General features: G+C 52.0%; 1 protein-coding gene across 42 annotated transcripts in view; it reads left to right on the plus strand.

Moving 5' to 3' along the window:
• The window catches only part of CELF4 (CUGBP Elav-like family member 4), a 280,175-nt gene that overhangs the window by 206,575 nt on the left and 56,187 nt on the right, over window positions 1-17,413 (plus strand). For 24 of the 42 annotated variants that reach the window (XM_084778851.1, XM_084778862.1, XM_084778829.1 and 21 more), the window contains exon 3: window positions 12,249-12,327. In XM_084778851.1, the coding sequence (XP_084634977.1) occupies window positions 12,249-12,327 (79 nt within the window). The remainder of the gene's footprint in view (window positions 1-12,248; window positions 12,328-17,413) is intronic. The other 18 variants (XM_084778830.1, XM_084778831.1, XM_084778868.1 and 15 more) reach the window with 1 other exon arrangement.

The following is a 17,413-nucleotide window of genomic DNA, read 5'->3' on the forward strand; positions in this document are numbered from 1 at the left end:
GGGAAGTGTGTTCGGCTGGCTCCTCCAGTGTGACAGTAGCGGGGTACAGGGAAAGAGTGGGCAGCCTGAAGAGCCAAGGCCCTGCATGTGAGCACAGGGGGTCACTGGGCCTTCCAGCTGTTCCCAGATGGTAACTATCCCCCCCTGAGGCAGATGTGGGACGAAACAGGAGTGGAATAATGGAAGCAGAAGGCTTTGGAGGGATCAGGTAGGCCCTGTGTCCTAACAGTGGTGAGTGGGCCCCAAGTGGGGAACATGCCTGGCTCTAGGATGGAGGTCGTGCCGGGGAGAATACAGCTGACTGACAGCCAGAATGTACCAGGGGCAGGGGCAGAACAGCAAGGTAGAGTTTAGGATTATTACCTCTCGGGACTGCAAGCCAAGTGGAATCTCTAAGGAGGAAGAGAAGGGGCACGAGACAAGGGACCAGTGGTGCCTACAAGAGCCCTAGTGTTCAGACAGAAGGAAGATGTGGGCCTACCTGGCCAGAGGTGGGACAGACAGCTTGAAGAAAGGCACGGTGCAGATGAGGAGAAAGCATAGCTCTTTACTCTTGAATAGACACCCTACCCACAACCCAGCCCACGTAAGCCCATGCCACACACTCCCCGGTCGTACTTATACGCACGTTGCTCACATATCTACTGCCACGCCCACATACATCCACTCACCCAAGTGCCCCCCCCCCCCAACACACACTTCTGCTGTCGCCTGCCCCTCATCCAACACTCCGGCTTTCACGCACACGTGCTTTTGCTTGCACCCAAGCCTGACACCCTTGCAGGCAGTGCCCGTGACCCAGAGACCCTGGCATGTTCCAGAAGGAGGGCCGTGATCGATGCTTATTAATGAAGCTGCCCCGGAGATGGCTAATTGATGGTGGTGTGCGGCTGTTGTCTGGAATTTAACCTGATTCATCATTTAGCCTGTTGGAGGCTGGAGAGCTGTGTTAATTAATGCCAGGAAAACAGGCTTGGACGAGCTGGGTGCAGGCTCACATTAGAACACTGGAGCACAAGGGGCAGAGGGAGGGAGAAAGCAGGGAGGGAGGGAGAGGGAGAGAGGGAGGGAAGGGAGGGGGGGTGGAAATGATTAAATCTAAAGCCCAGAGACAAAACAAATTTCAAAAAGCAAATGTCGCTGCCTGCTGCTCAGAGGATGACTCAGGTTTGCGCTTGGCCGACATCACCAGATTGTGGCGTGGGGATTAAGAGCAATTTCCTCTTCATTTGTCATTTACTTCGTGTGGGCTCTCTCCCCAGGCCTATGCTGAGGCTGAAGCCTGGGGGGGGGGGAGAGGAATTAAGAGGGTTCAGATTTAGGAAGGGAGTAGAAGAAACCTGGCTGGGGCAAACCTGGTAGGATTGGGGAACATGGCGGCAGGGTTGGGGTAGGGGGTAGCGACCCGAACACATCACTCAGGTAAGAGGAGAAAATGAGGAAGGAGGGAAAGGGATGGATGACATGGAAAAGGGTCTTTGTCAAAGTCCCTGGGCCTGATCCTACCTGCTCCTCACGCCAACTCTGCTAACTTCCAAGCAGCACTAACAATGTGGGCTGCAGAGTGTGGGCTCTGGCTGCAGGGAGGCCCTGTGAAGGCTACACAGCTGTCAGTCCCGGGCACCCGAGGGTTGCTGGAAGGATATGTTTACAGGAAAACCACCAAGGCCTTAGGTGTGAGGAGCACTGCCGTGGGAGGCAGGGTCAGCTGCAGCAGCTGAGGGGAGTTGAGTGGGATCCACACTCGTAAGTGGAAACTTGGTCTTGGCCTCACTGATCACTAGAGTTAGCCCAGAGCCCTGAGGCTGCCATGCGTTCACTCCTATCCCAGGCAGCTATCTACCAGTCAGAACGAGAGGACTTTCAGAGGCTGTCGTTGGTCCCTGCTGATGCAGGTCTGTGTATCCCATCCTGATGCTGTGATGCTGTGCTATGGGAAAAAGTATAAAGTCCAAGTCATAATTGTTTAAAAAATAACCTTCAGGGAGAGAGAGAGAGAGAGAGAGAGAGAGAGAGAGAGAGAGAGAGAGAGAGAGAGAGAGAGAACCCAAGCATGTAAGTTCACACTTTTAATCCCAATTCTCTGTAGGTCTGAAGCAGGAGAATTGCCATGATTTTGAGGGTAGCCTGGTCTACATATGCAGACTCTATCTCAACAACAACAATAAACATTGATCTCAAATTATACTATAGAGTCATAATAGCGAAACCATTAAGGTATAAAAATAAAAATGGACACATAGTAGACTGGGGAAATAGTTCAGTCAATAAAGTGCTTGCCACACAGGCATGAGGACCTGCATTCAGTCCTCAGCCCTTACTGAACAAGCTGGCTATAATGGCATGAGCTTGTCACCCCAGCATTCGGGAGGAAGAGGTAGGCTGATCCCGGAAGTTCCCTGGCCAGCCTCCCTGGCCACGTCAGCACACTCAAGGTACAGTGGGGCCCAAGAATGGAACACAGTGGGTTTCCCGCAAGCCTCTTTCTTCCAAAGACTGACCAGTAAGCACTGGAATAGAAGAACAGGCCTGCCCAGAGAGGTACCCACAGAGCCCTGGGTAGATGAGCAAGTGCGTGAGCGAGCGAGCACGTGAGTGAACCAGTTTGGTAGTCCCCTGAGGAAACATGCTGGTAGACCAAGCAGAGAGGACAATGCAGGCACAAAAGCAAGGGGAGGCTCTTGGGAGCGGGAGAATAGTAGGTGCCACACGTTTCCGCTATCTGAAGCACTTTGCTTCTTGGTCGCTTATGGCCTTCCCACCATAATCTCAGACTTTACCCATAGGGGCCAGTGAGAGCCACAGGAAGGCAGGAGGGAGAGGATAACTGTAGGACTCTGTACTAAGAGCTGTCCTCAAGCCCCATTCCTCTGCATCCTAGCAGGGTTACACCTTTAAAGGGTTAAGCAACCGCTGTCTCCAGGAGCAAATGCGCTGCAAAGCTAGGACTGAAATCTGGGCTTGGCAACTAAATCAGGACTGCTTTCATCCAGAATTATCCATCCACTGTTTTTCAACCATCATGCACCCCCACCGTAAAGAGGGTTAGTGACCCAGCCTGGCTGAGCAGCTAATTAGTTTGGTTTCCACGGCAGCGGCGCTTAACAGAGACTGTGAGGACCCTCCTACCTCTGCCAGCATCAGCCCTGATGGATGGGTGGGAACAGGGAGACAAAGATGGACAAGGACCCCTCGGCATCAGGGGACTCAGAGTCCTGACAGGGGTACAGGGCCTCTAAATCCCAGCTCGTAGGGCCAGACATCCATGGCAACCTTCTTCTTCTTCTTCTTCACCTGCCGCAGCCCAGAGAGGCATCAATCACAAAGACTCCCTCCTCCTTGTATCATGGACATGCTGGGGACAGTGAACACCAAACACTAACTAGGAGATGATATCTGTAAATGGAAGCAGCAGTGGGCTTCATCTAGGCCTGTCACCAGTCCAGGGCTCAGGGGCAAAAGGGAGAAACCCTCCTTCTAGCCCTTTAGGCAAAAGGGCAGTAGATTTTATATATAAACTCCAGAGAAAAGGGAGGAGGTGGTCCAGAGGCAGAGGAGGAGGAAGGAGGGAGGAGAAGGGGGAGAAGATGCGGGGGGGGGGGGGCGGTAGGGGGAGGAGGAGGAAGAGAAGGAGGCTTATAGGCAGCACAAGCCACCCACCTACAGAGCAGCCTCCCAGTGCTGCCTGCTGCTTCTGGTTGGACATTGTAGAGCAGAGAAGCCTGTTGCATAGCAACTACCGGGCAGCCTGCTTATAGGGCTGGACCAAAGAGAGCGCGTAGGCTGCAGAGGGGGCTACTTGGACTGCGAGCTCTGCATTCCACACACAGTCTTAGTCCCCTTGCCTGGTTTGGCCTGGGGAGAGGGGGGGGTCACTTGGGAACCAAGAAGTATAGCTGCCCCATGGGATAATTCATCTGTTTGCCTAGCACCTTCCCGGCATCAGTTCTGGACTTCCCACAGAATTAGAGGGGGGTACAGAAACCAGAGAACAGTGGGCCATCTTGCTCTAAGCATCTGTCTGGCATCTCTCAGGCCTCTTTGAGCTCACTCTACTCTGTGTGCTGCTAGAAAATGTCCTGGTGGAATTTTCTCTTGCCTCAAATAAGCAGGAGCCCCTCCCCCCAAGCCCCACAGCAGTGCGCAGGCCCTCCCAGCCTTCCGCAGGTACAGCCTGCCTATCCCCTCACCCTCTGTGACTCTCCTCCTGCTCATTGCTTGGAAACGTCCCTTCCCTCCTGCTCTTTGTTATCACAGTTAACTCCCCCTAATGCTCTCCATCCCCAATCCCACTCACCCTGAGAGCTTGGGGTTCAGGAAAGAACAAAGACTATGATGTCATGGAAGATTCTGGAGCATGGGAGAGGCTTACTTGCCACAGTTCATCCTCGCCCTGCCAGAGTGCCTAGCTCCCAGTCCATGCCTGCCTTCCAGGTCCTTTTCCACAAGCAGCAGGCCCATTCCTAGACAATTAGAAGCTCTGCTGCTTCTGAGCAGTGCAGAGCAAAGCATCCGGAAGCCACGATGCACAGTGCAACAGGTGTGAGGGCAGAGGAGGTGGCTTAGTCAGCAAAGCGTTCCCTATGCAAGCCTACAGGCCTGAGGTTGGTCCCCAGCACTCACATAAAAGTGCCAGGCTCACTGATGTGCGCGTGTAATCCCGGCACCCGGGAAGGCAGGGGCGGGAGGATTCCTGGGGCTTACTAGTCAAGCAGCCGAGCTTAATCACTGAACTCCTGGTTCAGTGAGAAATCTTGTCTCAAAAAATAAGGCGGAGGGCAATGGAGGAAGACATCCTGTATTGACCTCTGGCCACTAGGCGCCATGCACAACTACACACACGTGTGCATACACCAGATGTAAAGTCACAGGTATAGTCAAGAGGGCTCAATCATGGAAGGCTTGCAAGACGTGGAGGCAAAGCCTTAGGATTTACTTTATAAGAATTTAAGAGTAGGTGAGGGATGAAGGAAGGAGTGACCAGACAGTGACCCAGAGGCTATCGCGAGCATTTTGCCCAAGAAATATGCCAGGGGCCTTTGCTGGCATGTCAAACAAAAGAAGGGTAAAAGGGGCCAAAAGAGCTTGACAGGGCTGATGTATCTTGACCCAACAAGCATCAGATGGCTTCCTGGGATCAAGGAGTGAGGGCAGAAGTAAGATTTATTAAAAAAAAAATCTTGTCTGGAGGGCTTGCATTTCAATGGGCTCCAGATTTGCATATTTTAACAATAACCCTGTTCTTCTGTCTGGCCGGTACTGCTGGCTGTCTCTCTAAAGGACGATCACTGCTTCAATAAACCCCTTCCTAATCCGAAGGTACAACACTGCTGCTCAGATGGAGGCTGGAGGGCAGAGGATTAAAAAGGGCCTTTCTCTTTGGTCTGGAAACCAGTCTGAAAGGCGAGTGACCCACTTGCAGCCTCTGGGCACTTCTGCAAGGCCCCAAAACTAGGGAGATGATGCCACTTGAGAGAGGGGACTTGGTCATCCATTTGACGAGTGTGTGTGTGCGTGTGTGTGTGCGTGTGTGTGTGTGTGTGTGTGTGTGTGTGTGTGTGTGTGTGTAGTGAGATCAACTTAAGGTGTCATTCCACAGGACACTGTCTACTTCATTTTTGTTTGGCAGTTTAAGATATTGTTATGATGGATTTTATTCACCTTTCCCACCCCCCCCTCATCTCCTCTAAAGCCCCCTCCCTCTCCCATCAGAACCTTTCTTCTCAAAAAGACCCCCTTGTACTTTCAACAGTGCAGACTGCTTCAGGGACCTGAGTGTCAACCTCTTTCAGTGGTCGTGGTCATTTTCTCTGTCCTTTTCTGGTTTTAGTGTACACGATGCTGAAGCAAGCACAACGTTGTCATCTGAGACAGGGTGTACCGCTGGGCAGGAACTCACCAATTACCTTAGGCTGGGTACCTTAGGCCAGGGAACCCCAGAAGTCTACCTGGCTCTACTTCCGCATCACATGCTGCCATGCCCAGCTGTCTCACATGAGCTCTGCGGATCATCCTCAGGATGTTACATTGTACCACACGCACTTTACTGACTGAGACCTCTCCAAGTCCTCAGCATGTCTCAAATGTCCACTGCCCCTGCCACCATGACTGGAGCCCGGATGTGCACTGGAAACAAAATGGCCACGGGCCTTCCCTTACAGAGTGGAGATAGACATTAAACAAACCATCAAGTCTGAGACCAGAACATTCCATCAGTGCCATAAAGCAATGAAAGAGAGAATGGGGAGGGGGCGGGTTTCAAAAGACATCTGAGATATATATCAGGATCAGAGGGGAAGCTGAGAGACTATGGGAGGGATAGGAGGCCATCAAGCAGGAAAAAAAGAGGATCAACAACAGTTATATTTCAGGTCACCTTGGAGGTCTGTGCCCTGACAGGGGGTCAACTGCCCTTGGACAAGCCATGGTGGGGTACTATGGGTGCCGCTGGCGGTGTTCATAGTCAGGCCTCATTGCCGGTGAAAGGTACATTTCCTTGAACCTCTAGCCTTTCTCTGTGGACTGAACCATAGGAAGTTATTAGGGAGACAATTAAGGTAGTAATATATTTAGAACAAACTGCAAGTGATGCACACCGCATCTGTCTCCTCTTCCCCCCTTCCCCCCCCCCCCCCCGCCACCCCGGAACCTTCCTCATGGGGCAGTGGAAGCGCCCCAGCAAGGCTCTGTTGTTGGAGCCTGTGTGACCGTAAAGTTTAGGGCAGGCAGCACCACACAGAAAGCCACACACCTTTGTTCCCTGAGAATTGATGGAGTAGTTCCGTTCTTCGACCGTAAGAATCCCCACCACCAGACTAGCATGCCAGCGGCTGCTCACCCTCAGCTCTCTTCTCAAAAGGGCCTGATGTGGACAAGCATGGTGGACCTGGAGAGGTGGAAGCAGGGGAACTGTAAAGTTTGAAGCTAGGGCAGACTACACAGTGTAATCCTCTCTCCAAAGAAAAGTGTGTGCGAAGGTGGAGAACACGGGCTGAAGTTCATCTCTTATAGATCCGCCTTTGAGCAGCAGCCCTGCTCTCTGAAGGCACACACCCTTAGCCTTTAGAGCGTCACTGCCTTAGAATTCTTGAGTTTTACCTTTGAACTTGTGCTTTATAACGCGGTGTGCTGGGACATGGTTTTAGTTTGGGGTCTTTGCTCATGAAAAAGCTATCTCCTTCCACACACTGATCACCACACATCTGTATCAGAGTTGCCATCTGTGCCGGTCAGCAGTGGGCAAATTAGGAGGATCAGAATGGAGCATACTCATCTTATGGCAGTCCAAGGTGGCTACGTGGTGACACGGCTGGTCACATCCCAGCAGTTTGTGCCTTCTACACCAGTGCTGACCATGTCCCGGAGACAGCTCACCACACATTAACATCATTTTGTTCCCTGGTGGTCCTCACCTCAATCCAGGGACTACCAGTGTGAGGGGGAACCCAGGATGGGACACAGAGGGCTAGCCCTTGGGAATCAGGCCAACTACACTTCTTCCTATAATCCCTAACCACAGGGCTAGTTCTGCCTGAAGACACAGAAGGAATGAGACGGTGATCATGCACGCCCTATAACAGGCACTACCTTCCTATGTTTTTCTTTCTTTTTAAAAAAATCTCATCCTGGCCTCCTGAAACACAGTGGATTCTTTTCTTTTCTTTTTTCTTTTTCTTTTTCTTTTCTTTCTTTCTTTTTCTTTTTTTTATTTTATTTTATTTTTCGAGACAGGGTTTCACTGTGTAGCCTTGACTGTCCTGGACTCACTTTGTAGACCAGGCTGACCTTGAACTCACAATGATCCACCTGCCTCTGCCTCCCAGGTGCTGGGATTAAAGGCGTGCGCCACCACCGCCCGGCACAGAGTGAATCCTTTAAAGGCAACAGTTATAAGTTATGCTACCAATCATGTATGTGCATGTGTGATCCCAGGATGCTCGGTCAAGAGGCTGGGTCTGGAGGTACCAGCTCCTAAGAAGGGCTTATGACCTAATGAGAAATGATTCCCCTGTCACCTGGGAAATAGAAGTTAGACAAGTACAAGTGGACAGTCCCAGGTCACCTCCAGAATTGGGTTCTGACAACTGTAAGGCAATGACGAGTGCAGGAAGGCTCAGCCTCACCCCGAATCTCCATCCCAGCCTTCAGCGGGACATTTCTGCAGAAGGTAGATGTCTCTCCTTCTGGTGACAGAGCGGTTGGGTGTTTGAGGGGACCCCTGGATGTCCAAGTTGGCCCTGCTTTAGAGACAGTGTCCATTCCAGTCTGAGGAACGCCTGTGAAGGACGGGGAGAATGAGTTCACACAAATAAAACCATGTCCTCACATGAATCCGGTGAGCAGCCCCGCTGCTGCAGGACAAACTGAAATAAGGGTGTTAATCGGAGCCATCTTCCTGAAGAAGGATGGTCTCAGGGATCGGGCAGCAGAGACCTGAGAGGAGCAGACGTGGCAGCACGGAGCAGAGAGGGGGACACAGGGGTATAAGAGGGGAGATGGAGTCGGGAAAGGGCCTGGCCTGCCTGTCAGTCTGTCTGCCCATCGGCCACAGGTCTGTACCTATGTGGAGAGCCATGCCGGACAGGTGAAGCCTTTGGACCAGCTCAATCATCGTATTTACTCTAATTGTATCGTAATCGTCCCCAAGGAGCCTGGTTCAAATGAGCTTGACATTATTAAAATTTTAATGCCCAGTTTTCATAGCTGAATGAATATTTAAAGGGTATGTCCCAGCGTACGTTATGATGATGAAGAAATTAATGGAATGTCTTGTTTAATGCATGGCTATGTGTTGATGCAAAAAGTGGCAGAGGGAGGGGCAGGAGACAAGGGAGACAGAGCCCAAGGGAAGGGACCGGGAAGGAGACACCTGTCTGCCCACCCTCTGATACTGAAGGAGCAAAGCTGGCCCTAAAGTTTGATCTGCTGAGACCAGCTCGGTCCGTACACATCTTTTTCCCCTAAGCAGAACCAGGACTTGACAAAAACGGACCTGGGTGTGACAAGGGGCAGGAAAGGGCCAGCCCCCTTCTGACCCTAGCCATCTGTGCAAAGCTCAGGTAACTACTGCACCCAGGCTAGATCAGTGTGTCCTTCTGAGAAAGTTCTACCTGGAAAGAGACCACAGATCCAAGTACTCTCCCCAGAGGACAGGCACAGGAGCCTCCAGCTCCTCAGGGAGCTGTTCATGATCCAGGGAGGGCCACCCCTGGCTGAGCTGATACCCAACCGCAGCCTGGAGGCAGAATCTTGAATGAAAAACACACCTTAGGAAAATGCTATGCAGTGGTTTTCTCAGGGACATCACACTGTTGGGAGGAGGGGATGGATGACAGGGGACTGTGAGACAAAAGAGAGGTAAGGACTAAGGTGTCCTGAGACCCTTGGACCTTAGAAATAACATTAGTTACAGGGAGGATGCCAGGTGGCCATTTCCTCTTCTTACTCTCACTCTCTTTTGGGTATCCTCCTGGCTTCTCTCCCTTGGCTACATTTGGTCTTGCCATCTCTTGCCATCCCGGCAGCTTGAATTGGTATCCTCTGCCCAGGCCAACTTGCTCTGTCCACACTTTCTTCCTTAAGGCAGAATTATAAGATGATGAACAGAGGAGGACAGTCTCCCTTCCAGACCCAGCCTTCCACGTCGAGCCTGCTGTAGCCGGGAAAGCTCCACACCCCAGGCTCACATTTGACAAGTCATCATAATCTAGCAATATAATGCATATAGCAGTTGTGGCATCCTGGGGAGCCTAAGTCTCTTGCCCCTTGCAAATGGATTCCAACCTCAAGTGGGCCTTTTATATGGAAAAGGGTGGACACCTTATAAGATCCTTCTCTCAACGGTGGCTTCATGGACCAGGTGTGCTCATTTCCTGAGGCTGCTGGATCCAGATACGTGTGTGGTTTATAAACTACCAAAATATGCTTCTTACTGCCCTACAAGCTGGAAGTTCTAGACCAAGGTGTGGGCAGGGTTGGTTTTGAGCGAAGCATTTCTTCATTGAAGAGGGTCACCTTGCTGTCCTCACATGGCCTCTGTCTGTGTTCCCATGTCCCTGTGTTTCCTCTTTGTCTTATGAGGACAGCAGCCCTGTGGGACCTGCCGTTACTGCTGGATGGTTGTAGTTACCTCTTTGATGGTCGTCGTTTTCCCAAATACAGTCACACTGAGGGCTTGGGCTTTACTATAGGAGTGAGGGCCGCAAAATTCAGTCCACCCCAAGGACCCTGTTAGCCTCAAGGTATGGCCGACTGTTGGGGAAGGGCGGTGAAGGCCTGAGGAACGAACGTGAGGGAGGAGGGTGTGGAAATGTGGGGTGGGATAAAGGGCAGTGGAGGCAGTGGAGGCAGCTTCTACACCCACAAGATTATATACAATTTAGTGGCCCCAAAGAATCTGTCCCAAACAGTCCTCACTACGTGGCCATTTTGTCTTCTTTACTTACTGTTTGGACTGTCCTCCCCAAGTAGCTGGGGTCCCTAATCGAAAAATCCATGAAGGCGAGTCACTATGCCCATGTTAGTGCTGCTCCTTCCTCTCCTGGTAGCACCCTAGCCACGTTCTTCCCAGAGAGACATAACTAACAATCCTAAAGGCAGAGAGCTGTCTACTCTGAAAGCACGAGGCTGGAGAGAGAGAGAGAGAGAGAGAGAGAGAGAGAGAGAGAGAGAGAGAGAAAACAGTGGCCTAACTGGTGCCTTACTCCCAAATCTGTTAAGTCCTTAGATTGGGAGGGGGAATATAAAAAGCCAGCGGGTGGGTAGCGACAGCTGGAGCTATAGCCCAGTGTTAGAGCACTGGCTAGCTTGCACACAGCCTTAAGGTTCACTCTCCAGGAAGATGCTGAGCTCCAAACAGCAAACCAGGAGTGACAAAACTCCCCCCTAGAGCCCCTCTCCCATAGTAAGATTTTTGGCTGTCCTTCTAGACACTTCCTTTCCTTCTGAGTTTGAAAAGGACTGCTTTGTTGGGGGGTCCAAAAGCACCACATGTTGGGAGTTTGCTGTCATATGACAGTCCTCCTGTGGCCGGAGGGGCTGGAGGGGCTGAGGCTTTCATATAAAGCACCTTTTTTTTCATCCCCTCCCAGGGCTGTCAGTCACGACCTGGTGGCGAAGCAGGACAGCCTGGCCCCCAGAGGCCAGTCTAACTGGCTTTGGCTCCTGCATCTCTTTCCTTGTCTGCCCTCACTCTGAATCCTTCGTGTGGTCTCTGTCCTTCCTTGCGTGGCTCTGCCCTTCTCCTGGCCTCAGCTTCACCTTGCTGAGTCACAACCATCCTCCCCCCCCCACACTCCCCGCCGCCCCCACCAACACCCAGTTGTCTTAACGCAGCCAAAACTCACTTCAAACCCTAGACCGGAAGGCAGGAAGCAGCTTGTGACTGCTAGTCCAAGCCCCAAAAAGGAGGAGAATTGGCAACAAGGTCTTAAGATGCAGTGGAAGCCAAGTGCAGAAATAGCCTTTGCAGACCCTGGAAAAGCACCTGACTTGTTGTTGGCCTCGGCTTCTCTGCCTTTAAAATGGGGGTGCTTTTACCACTCTCCTTGCATCTTGTGTGGGATATGAAGCTGCGAAAAGGGAACAGGGAAGGGCATACAGGAAAAACATGATGAAGACATAATGAACACCGCCTTGTGTGGCTTCTATAATTTTTATTGTCTGAAATACGACTAGGAACTCAAGGCTGGAGAGACCACCCTGGTGCCTCAGAGCTGGGCTTTAACCTGCGTGGCTTGAGCCACTATGCTTGGAGTTCAGAGACCTCTAGTGGCCAAATGTAGTATTACACCAGGTCCACGGAGAGGCGCGCGCAGGCATTCCAGTCCTCCAGCGCTTCCCACAAGCGCAAGAAAACTGGTGGTGTCTGCTCCACCCTTGGTGGAACTTACTAGAGCTCACTCTAGACATAGACTTGGGAACCCAAGTCCTCCGCCACCTCTGTCTCACAGGCCAGTCTTAGAGCTATTCAGGCCTGAAGTCAAAGCCAGTTCGGCAAAACCAGTTGTACTGAGGGACCCAGCCAGGGCTGGAGCACAGCTGTGCCTCGGGTACAGGAGGGCTTTCTGGCTGAAGAGAGAAGCAATGGGCATGCTAACAACCTCAGATTCTGCTATCAGGCTATTGGAACGAGGTAGTGGAGGAAGACAGTAGATGTGTGGGTCCCTAATGTGGGCGTGGCACTTGTGCTCTTGTAAACTTTGGCCCGGCCTCTCTCTTAATGCTGTTTCCCCTCTGTTCTGTTGCAGATGAACCGGCCGATCCAGGTGAAACCTGCGGACAGCGAGAGCCGAGGAGGTAGTAGCTGCCTGCGCCAGCCCCCTTCACGTGAGGGCCCACTTGTCTCTGACCCCTCCCCTCCTCCTCCTCCTCCTTTCTTACCCTCTGGTCCGGCTGCTGCAACAACCCCCCTGCCTCTTCCTGTTCCTGCTGCTCCCGGTTAGAACTGAAGGCTAGGGGTGGGCTTTGTCGCTCGAGTGACTGATGTGGAAAGAGGAGACAGACAGGGGCCTGCTGGACTGAGGGAAGGGTTTAATACTTGTCTAAAGAAACAAGGGACCACGTACGGGTTATCCCTTTGCATTCTCTTAGGGGGAAAAAACGTGTATCTGCCTGAGGACATTCAACAACATCCCCCACTCCCACCCCTCCGCCCTCCTGCCCCTCGCTGGGACGGGATTTGGATTTAGAATACTGCCCCAGCTATGAGAGAGCCAAGGGTTGCAACCTTGTTCTAAGAGGAGTCAAAACTATGAAGAAACACACCTGAGAAGGAAGGGCTGTGGTCGGGGTGCGGGCCACACAAGGCACGGAGATAAAGATTGGAGACCAGGATGCAAGCAGGCAGACAGATGAGCTCTCCAGAGACTGGGCCAAGGCTGCACACCCTAACAGGCTCCCACATGCATGCACACACACATACTCGTGCACACACATGAAAGAGATGAGAGATAGGTAGGTAGATAGATAGATAGATAGATAGATAGATAGATAAATAGACAGACAGACCGACAGATGGTCCCTGAAGCTCATCCCTGGGAAGACAAGACATGTGGCCAACCAGGGACATCTCTGTTACCAGGCAACAATTCTCCTGGAAATACACTGTCTTTGTAGCTACACTGTTTCCTCATCTCAGCTTCAGGGTGATCTGTGCTCACGCTGGACACAGCCTTATTTCTAGGTGCCCCCTAGATAGGATTCAACTATGCTAAAAATATAAAAAGAAAATAAGAGAAAATGATAAGGAATACCTCCAACATCAAAGGTCAGGATTCTGGCACCTAGGCTCAGACTTTGCCCACAGCAAAATAGTCTTTTCCATGGGGGGGGGGCGGGGAGAAGGAGGCTGCAGGTCCCTGCTAGGATCCAGACTGACAACCTTGGAAAGGAGATGCTGCCGTTTCTGTGTCTCAAGAAGTCTACTTTCAGCTTCACACGTACTGTATCCTGCCTGGCCTCAGCACTGAGAAATACCCTCAGTTACTTCCTCTGGGCTGTGGACACACTCAGTCCCTGGTCAGACCCTAAGATACTTACAACTCAGCGTGAGTTGCCTGAAGGCAGCTCTAGTGTAAGGAAAAGTGGCACTGGTCTAAGTGATCCATGGTTCCTCCCAAACCACTCCTTGACATCTCTGTTTCAGGCTGCTTATCTGGCGCAAGGCCTTCGTGGCCTGAGCTTCAGGTCCAACCCAATAGGGCTCAAGTGGATGCCTGGGGCTTCCAAAAGTCACCTCCTGCCTTCCGGCATGGGCTCATCTTACCCAAAGCTCAGGACCCCGATGTTGAGGTATAATATACTCAGGTGTAAAGAGCCTAAGTGAGCAAACCCACAGGCCCCCCTCTTCCCACTCTGGCTTCCTTCTTGATGAAGATCAGCCTCCCTCAGGCTTAAGAGGTCTGTGGCAGGAATCAGGGTCTCTCCTAGAAATCGTCTCTAGAAGACAGGCCCAGTGAGAGCTGGGTACAAGTCACCCAGGCATTCAGTGCCTCACTCTCTTGTATTCAGGTAGCCACATGACAGAGGGTGGCTCTTAGGGTTGTGCAGGCTGCTTGGACTCTCAGTGTCACCAGATATCCCAGAGAGGGACAGCCGGATAACTTGGAGTAGGCCACACAGGAGGAAACGGTACTTCCGGACTTGAGAGAAAGGCATCCCCTGATGGAGAAGAAACCAGGTTGGTTTGAACCAGGCCTCACCTGGAGAATCTCAGAGGGATCAGGTGGGACCTGGCCCCAGCAGGTTTTCCAGAACCGAAGTGGGTGCGGGGCATCCCCTGAGCCCCAGCTCAGCTGAATGCCTCCTCTAATACTCGTCACCCATCCCTTGCCTGGGAGGCAATTGCTCTCCAGCTCCGAGCTGCTAACCTCATCGCCTTTCTCCCATATATCTCCTGCTCTGACACTTGCCCCAAGCCAGATTAATCAGCTCTTTTATTCTTGCTGTGGTGGAAAGGGAGGGAAGAGAAGCGCCAAACCTAAACATCTATCTATTAATTGCATATTCAATATTAAACAGGGAGATGGTCCTGAGTCAGCATTATCACTGAGCTATCTTTTTTTTTTTTTTTTTTAAAGAAAGTTGGTTTAAAATAATTTAATATCCATTAAATATCTCTTCTGGGGGAAGGGAGAAAAGAAGGAAGGAAAGGTGAAAATTATTAAAGGAATAAAGAAGAGAGAGGTGTGGAAGGAAGGGAGGGGTGGGGTGGTGGAGGAGATATGAAGTTGGCTTGGTGAGAAGGAAGAAGTGAGAAAAGATGGTGCCAAGAGGAGACAGCTCAGGGGTCAAGTGCTTGAGTCAGAAGCACCTGAGTTTGGATCCCCCCAGCACCTAGGTAGACAGCTGAGCATGTGTTATGGGCCTGTGATCCTGTCGCTGAGTGATAAAGGAAAGGTATACAAAGATAGGAGGGTCCTAGGCTTCCTGGCCAGCCAGTCCAGCCAATCAGTGGGCTCCAGGTTCAGGTGAGAGACCCTGTCTTAAAAGCATAAAGCATGTTTGTGGAAGGTATCCAACATGAGCCGCTATGCACATACACATAGACATGTACACCCACACACACCCACCCACACACCACAATGTTTTTAAGAAAAAAAAATGTGAGATAAGAAAACAGGAGGAGGGAGAGGGGCCACTGAGAATGTGTGTTGGAGTGAGGAGGACCAGGAAGGGAAGTAGCCCAGAATCAGAAAGTGATGGTGAGCCCCAGTATCCAGGCTGCATCTTTGTGCTGGCCCCTAGCACCTCTACTGCCAGGCCACTCAGCATCCCCAGGACCTGGAACCTGGGAGGTACACATGCCCCTGGGGTCTCCACCCAACTGCCTTTCAAGTCAGTAAGGGGACTTTGGCAGGAGGAAGGCCTCTCCCCTGACCCTGCCCACACTCACGTCCCCCTTGCGTTTCTAGAAGCATCCCATGGTCACATAGGGTTCTGGGAATGGGCATGGACAGTTGGTTGGAAGAACTGTGGGTGTAAAGGTAGCCTTTTCACCCATAGCGCTCTGGTCTCTGCTAAGGATATATTGTTTAGTTTGGGCTGACAGGAACACAGCTCTTCTCTTCTTCTCTCGGGGGAGGTTAGTTCCAGCCACTTGAGAACCAAAGTGAAGGCTGGGTCTGTTTCCAGAGCCCTGGGCGAAAGCTGGCAGGTATGGCCTTTGGAAGGCCTCCAGCTGGGACATGAGTAAGGTTACAGTCTTCCAGGGTGTACCTCACTGTCCTCCATGCTTGGCTCTGGAGAAAACTCACAGGCAAATAGACACACAAAAGCGTGGCCCCTGCTAGGGCAGAATCATGTCCAATTGCTTAAAGACATGACCAGATTAAGCCAACAGTCACCTGGCCTTTGGCTGGAGCAAGTAAAGCTCATATTAAAAGGGCAGGCCAAGCCTCTCCCGATTAGGCAGGTTGTGTTTTCCCCAGACCTGTGAGGGGAGGTTGAGACAACAGCCTGAGGGAACCCAGAGGGACACCCAGTGAGTTAGGGGAAGGGGGTCATTAGAGGCAGAAGGGAGCTTTCTGACCACCCTACCCCTGCTGCCGGACCTGCAGCAGACAGCTAAGGAGGAAGAGAGCCCTGAGCACTGTCTGGAAAGGAACATGGGGACGTAGCTCTGTACACTGCTACTTGTGGACACGACCCCCACCCCCCCAGGAAGCTTCTAGAAAACGAAGAAACCTCTTTTTATATCCCACCTCTCTCCCCAATCCTTGCAAAAGTGCCTGGAGCCAAACATCCCAGTTTGATCTTCTCCCTGGTTCTTTATTGAGAGACTCCACCTCCCCCCCTTCTCTCTGGAAAAGAGGGGGAATTGTGACAGGTGTGAGCCCCACCCTCATTAGTCACTAGGTTTGCCCTTGTCCCCACCCACCCTAGGCAGGTGCTGGCAGAGTCAGTTAGCCGTGTTCCTGTAGCCTTTCGCTGCCCCCCCCCCCACCCCCCAGTCCATAACGGCTTCTTCAGAGCGCCATTCTCCTCATGGCAGACACACTAGTGTGGCAGTGGAGTCCCGCTGGGCCAGCTAATGAGGTTGGACACGATGCCTGTGATGCAGATCCCAGGCCCTCCCTGAGGCCACGTTCCCCACCATAAACCCAGGCCCCGTTCCCTCCTCCCAGCCCCCTCCGCCATCTGTAGCCCCATCGGGTCCTGTGGCTTTTGAAATCCTATTACGTTCCTCATTTCTCCTCCAAGCATTATTCTATTTCTAAACAGACAGACCACGTGCGGTCTGTAAGGGTTCCCAGGGGGCTTTGGGGGACCAGCTGAGGGGTATGAGTCCAAGCCGGGCAGCTGTCTCCTCCTGCACTGGTTCTGGCCCGGGCACATGGCTTGGGGAGACCCGTGGCCATAACTATTGACCTCCAGATGCTGCATTTATCACTTCTGGGCTCTTCCGACAATACAATCCTCTTACACTCCAAAGGCCATTTACAGTGTGTTCTGATGAAATGGACCTGCAGGCTGACCCTGCTTTGTGGAAATGCACCATACAAAAGTGTCCATTTTTCCATCTTCAGAAGCAGTGAATGACTCACTGGACAAAAGCTTCTGGCAGAACAGTACCCCCTCCGGGTCCTGCCTAGGAAGCCTTCAGGTCAGGCAGGTGGGAAGGGTTGCAGAGCAGGATGGGCAGTGCTACCAGCCTGAAGCCAGCCTGGGCGGGCAGATCACAGGGCTTTGTCCTGGTCCCACACGTACTGACCTCTAGTTTGGGAATGAGCAGAGATGACCAGAGCCAGCTGGATGTCACTGAGGTCCCACAGGAGCCACTAAAGAGAGATGTCTGTCTGTCAACACTCTGGGGCACAAAATATCTACCCTTCAGCATCTGCTGCACCTTTTGAGTCCCCACAGCAGGTCTCAGGCACTGCACTGGACAGCACACACCCCGTGTACATGAATG

This window comes from Acomys minous (assembly GCF_964271855.1).
Source record: "Acomys minous genome assembly, chromosome: 4".
In the NCBI taxonomy this organism is placed as follows: domain Eukaryota; kingdom Metazoa; phylum Chordata; class Mammalia; order Rodentia; family Muridae; genus Acomys; species Acomys minous.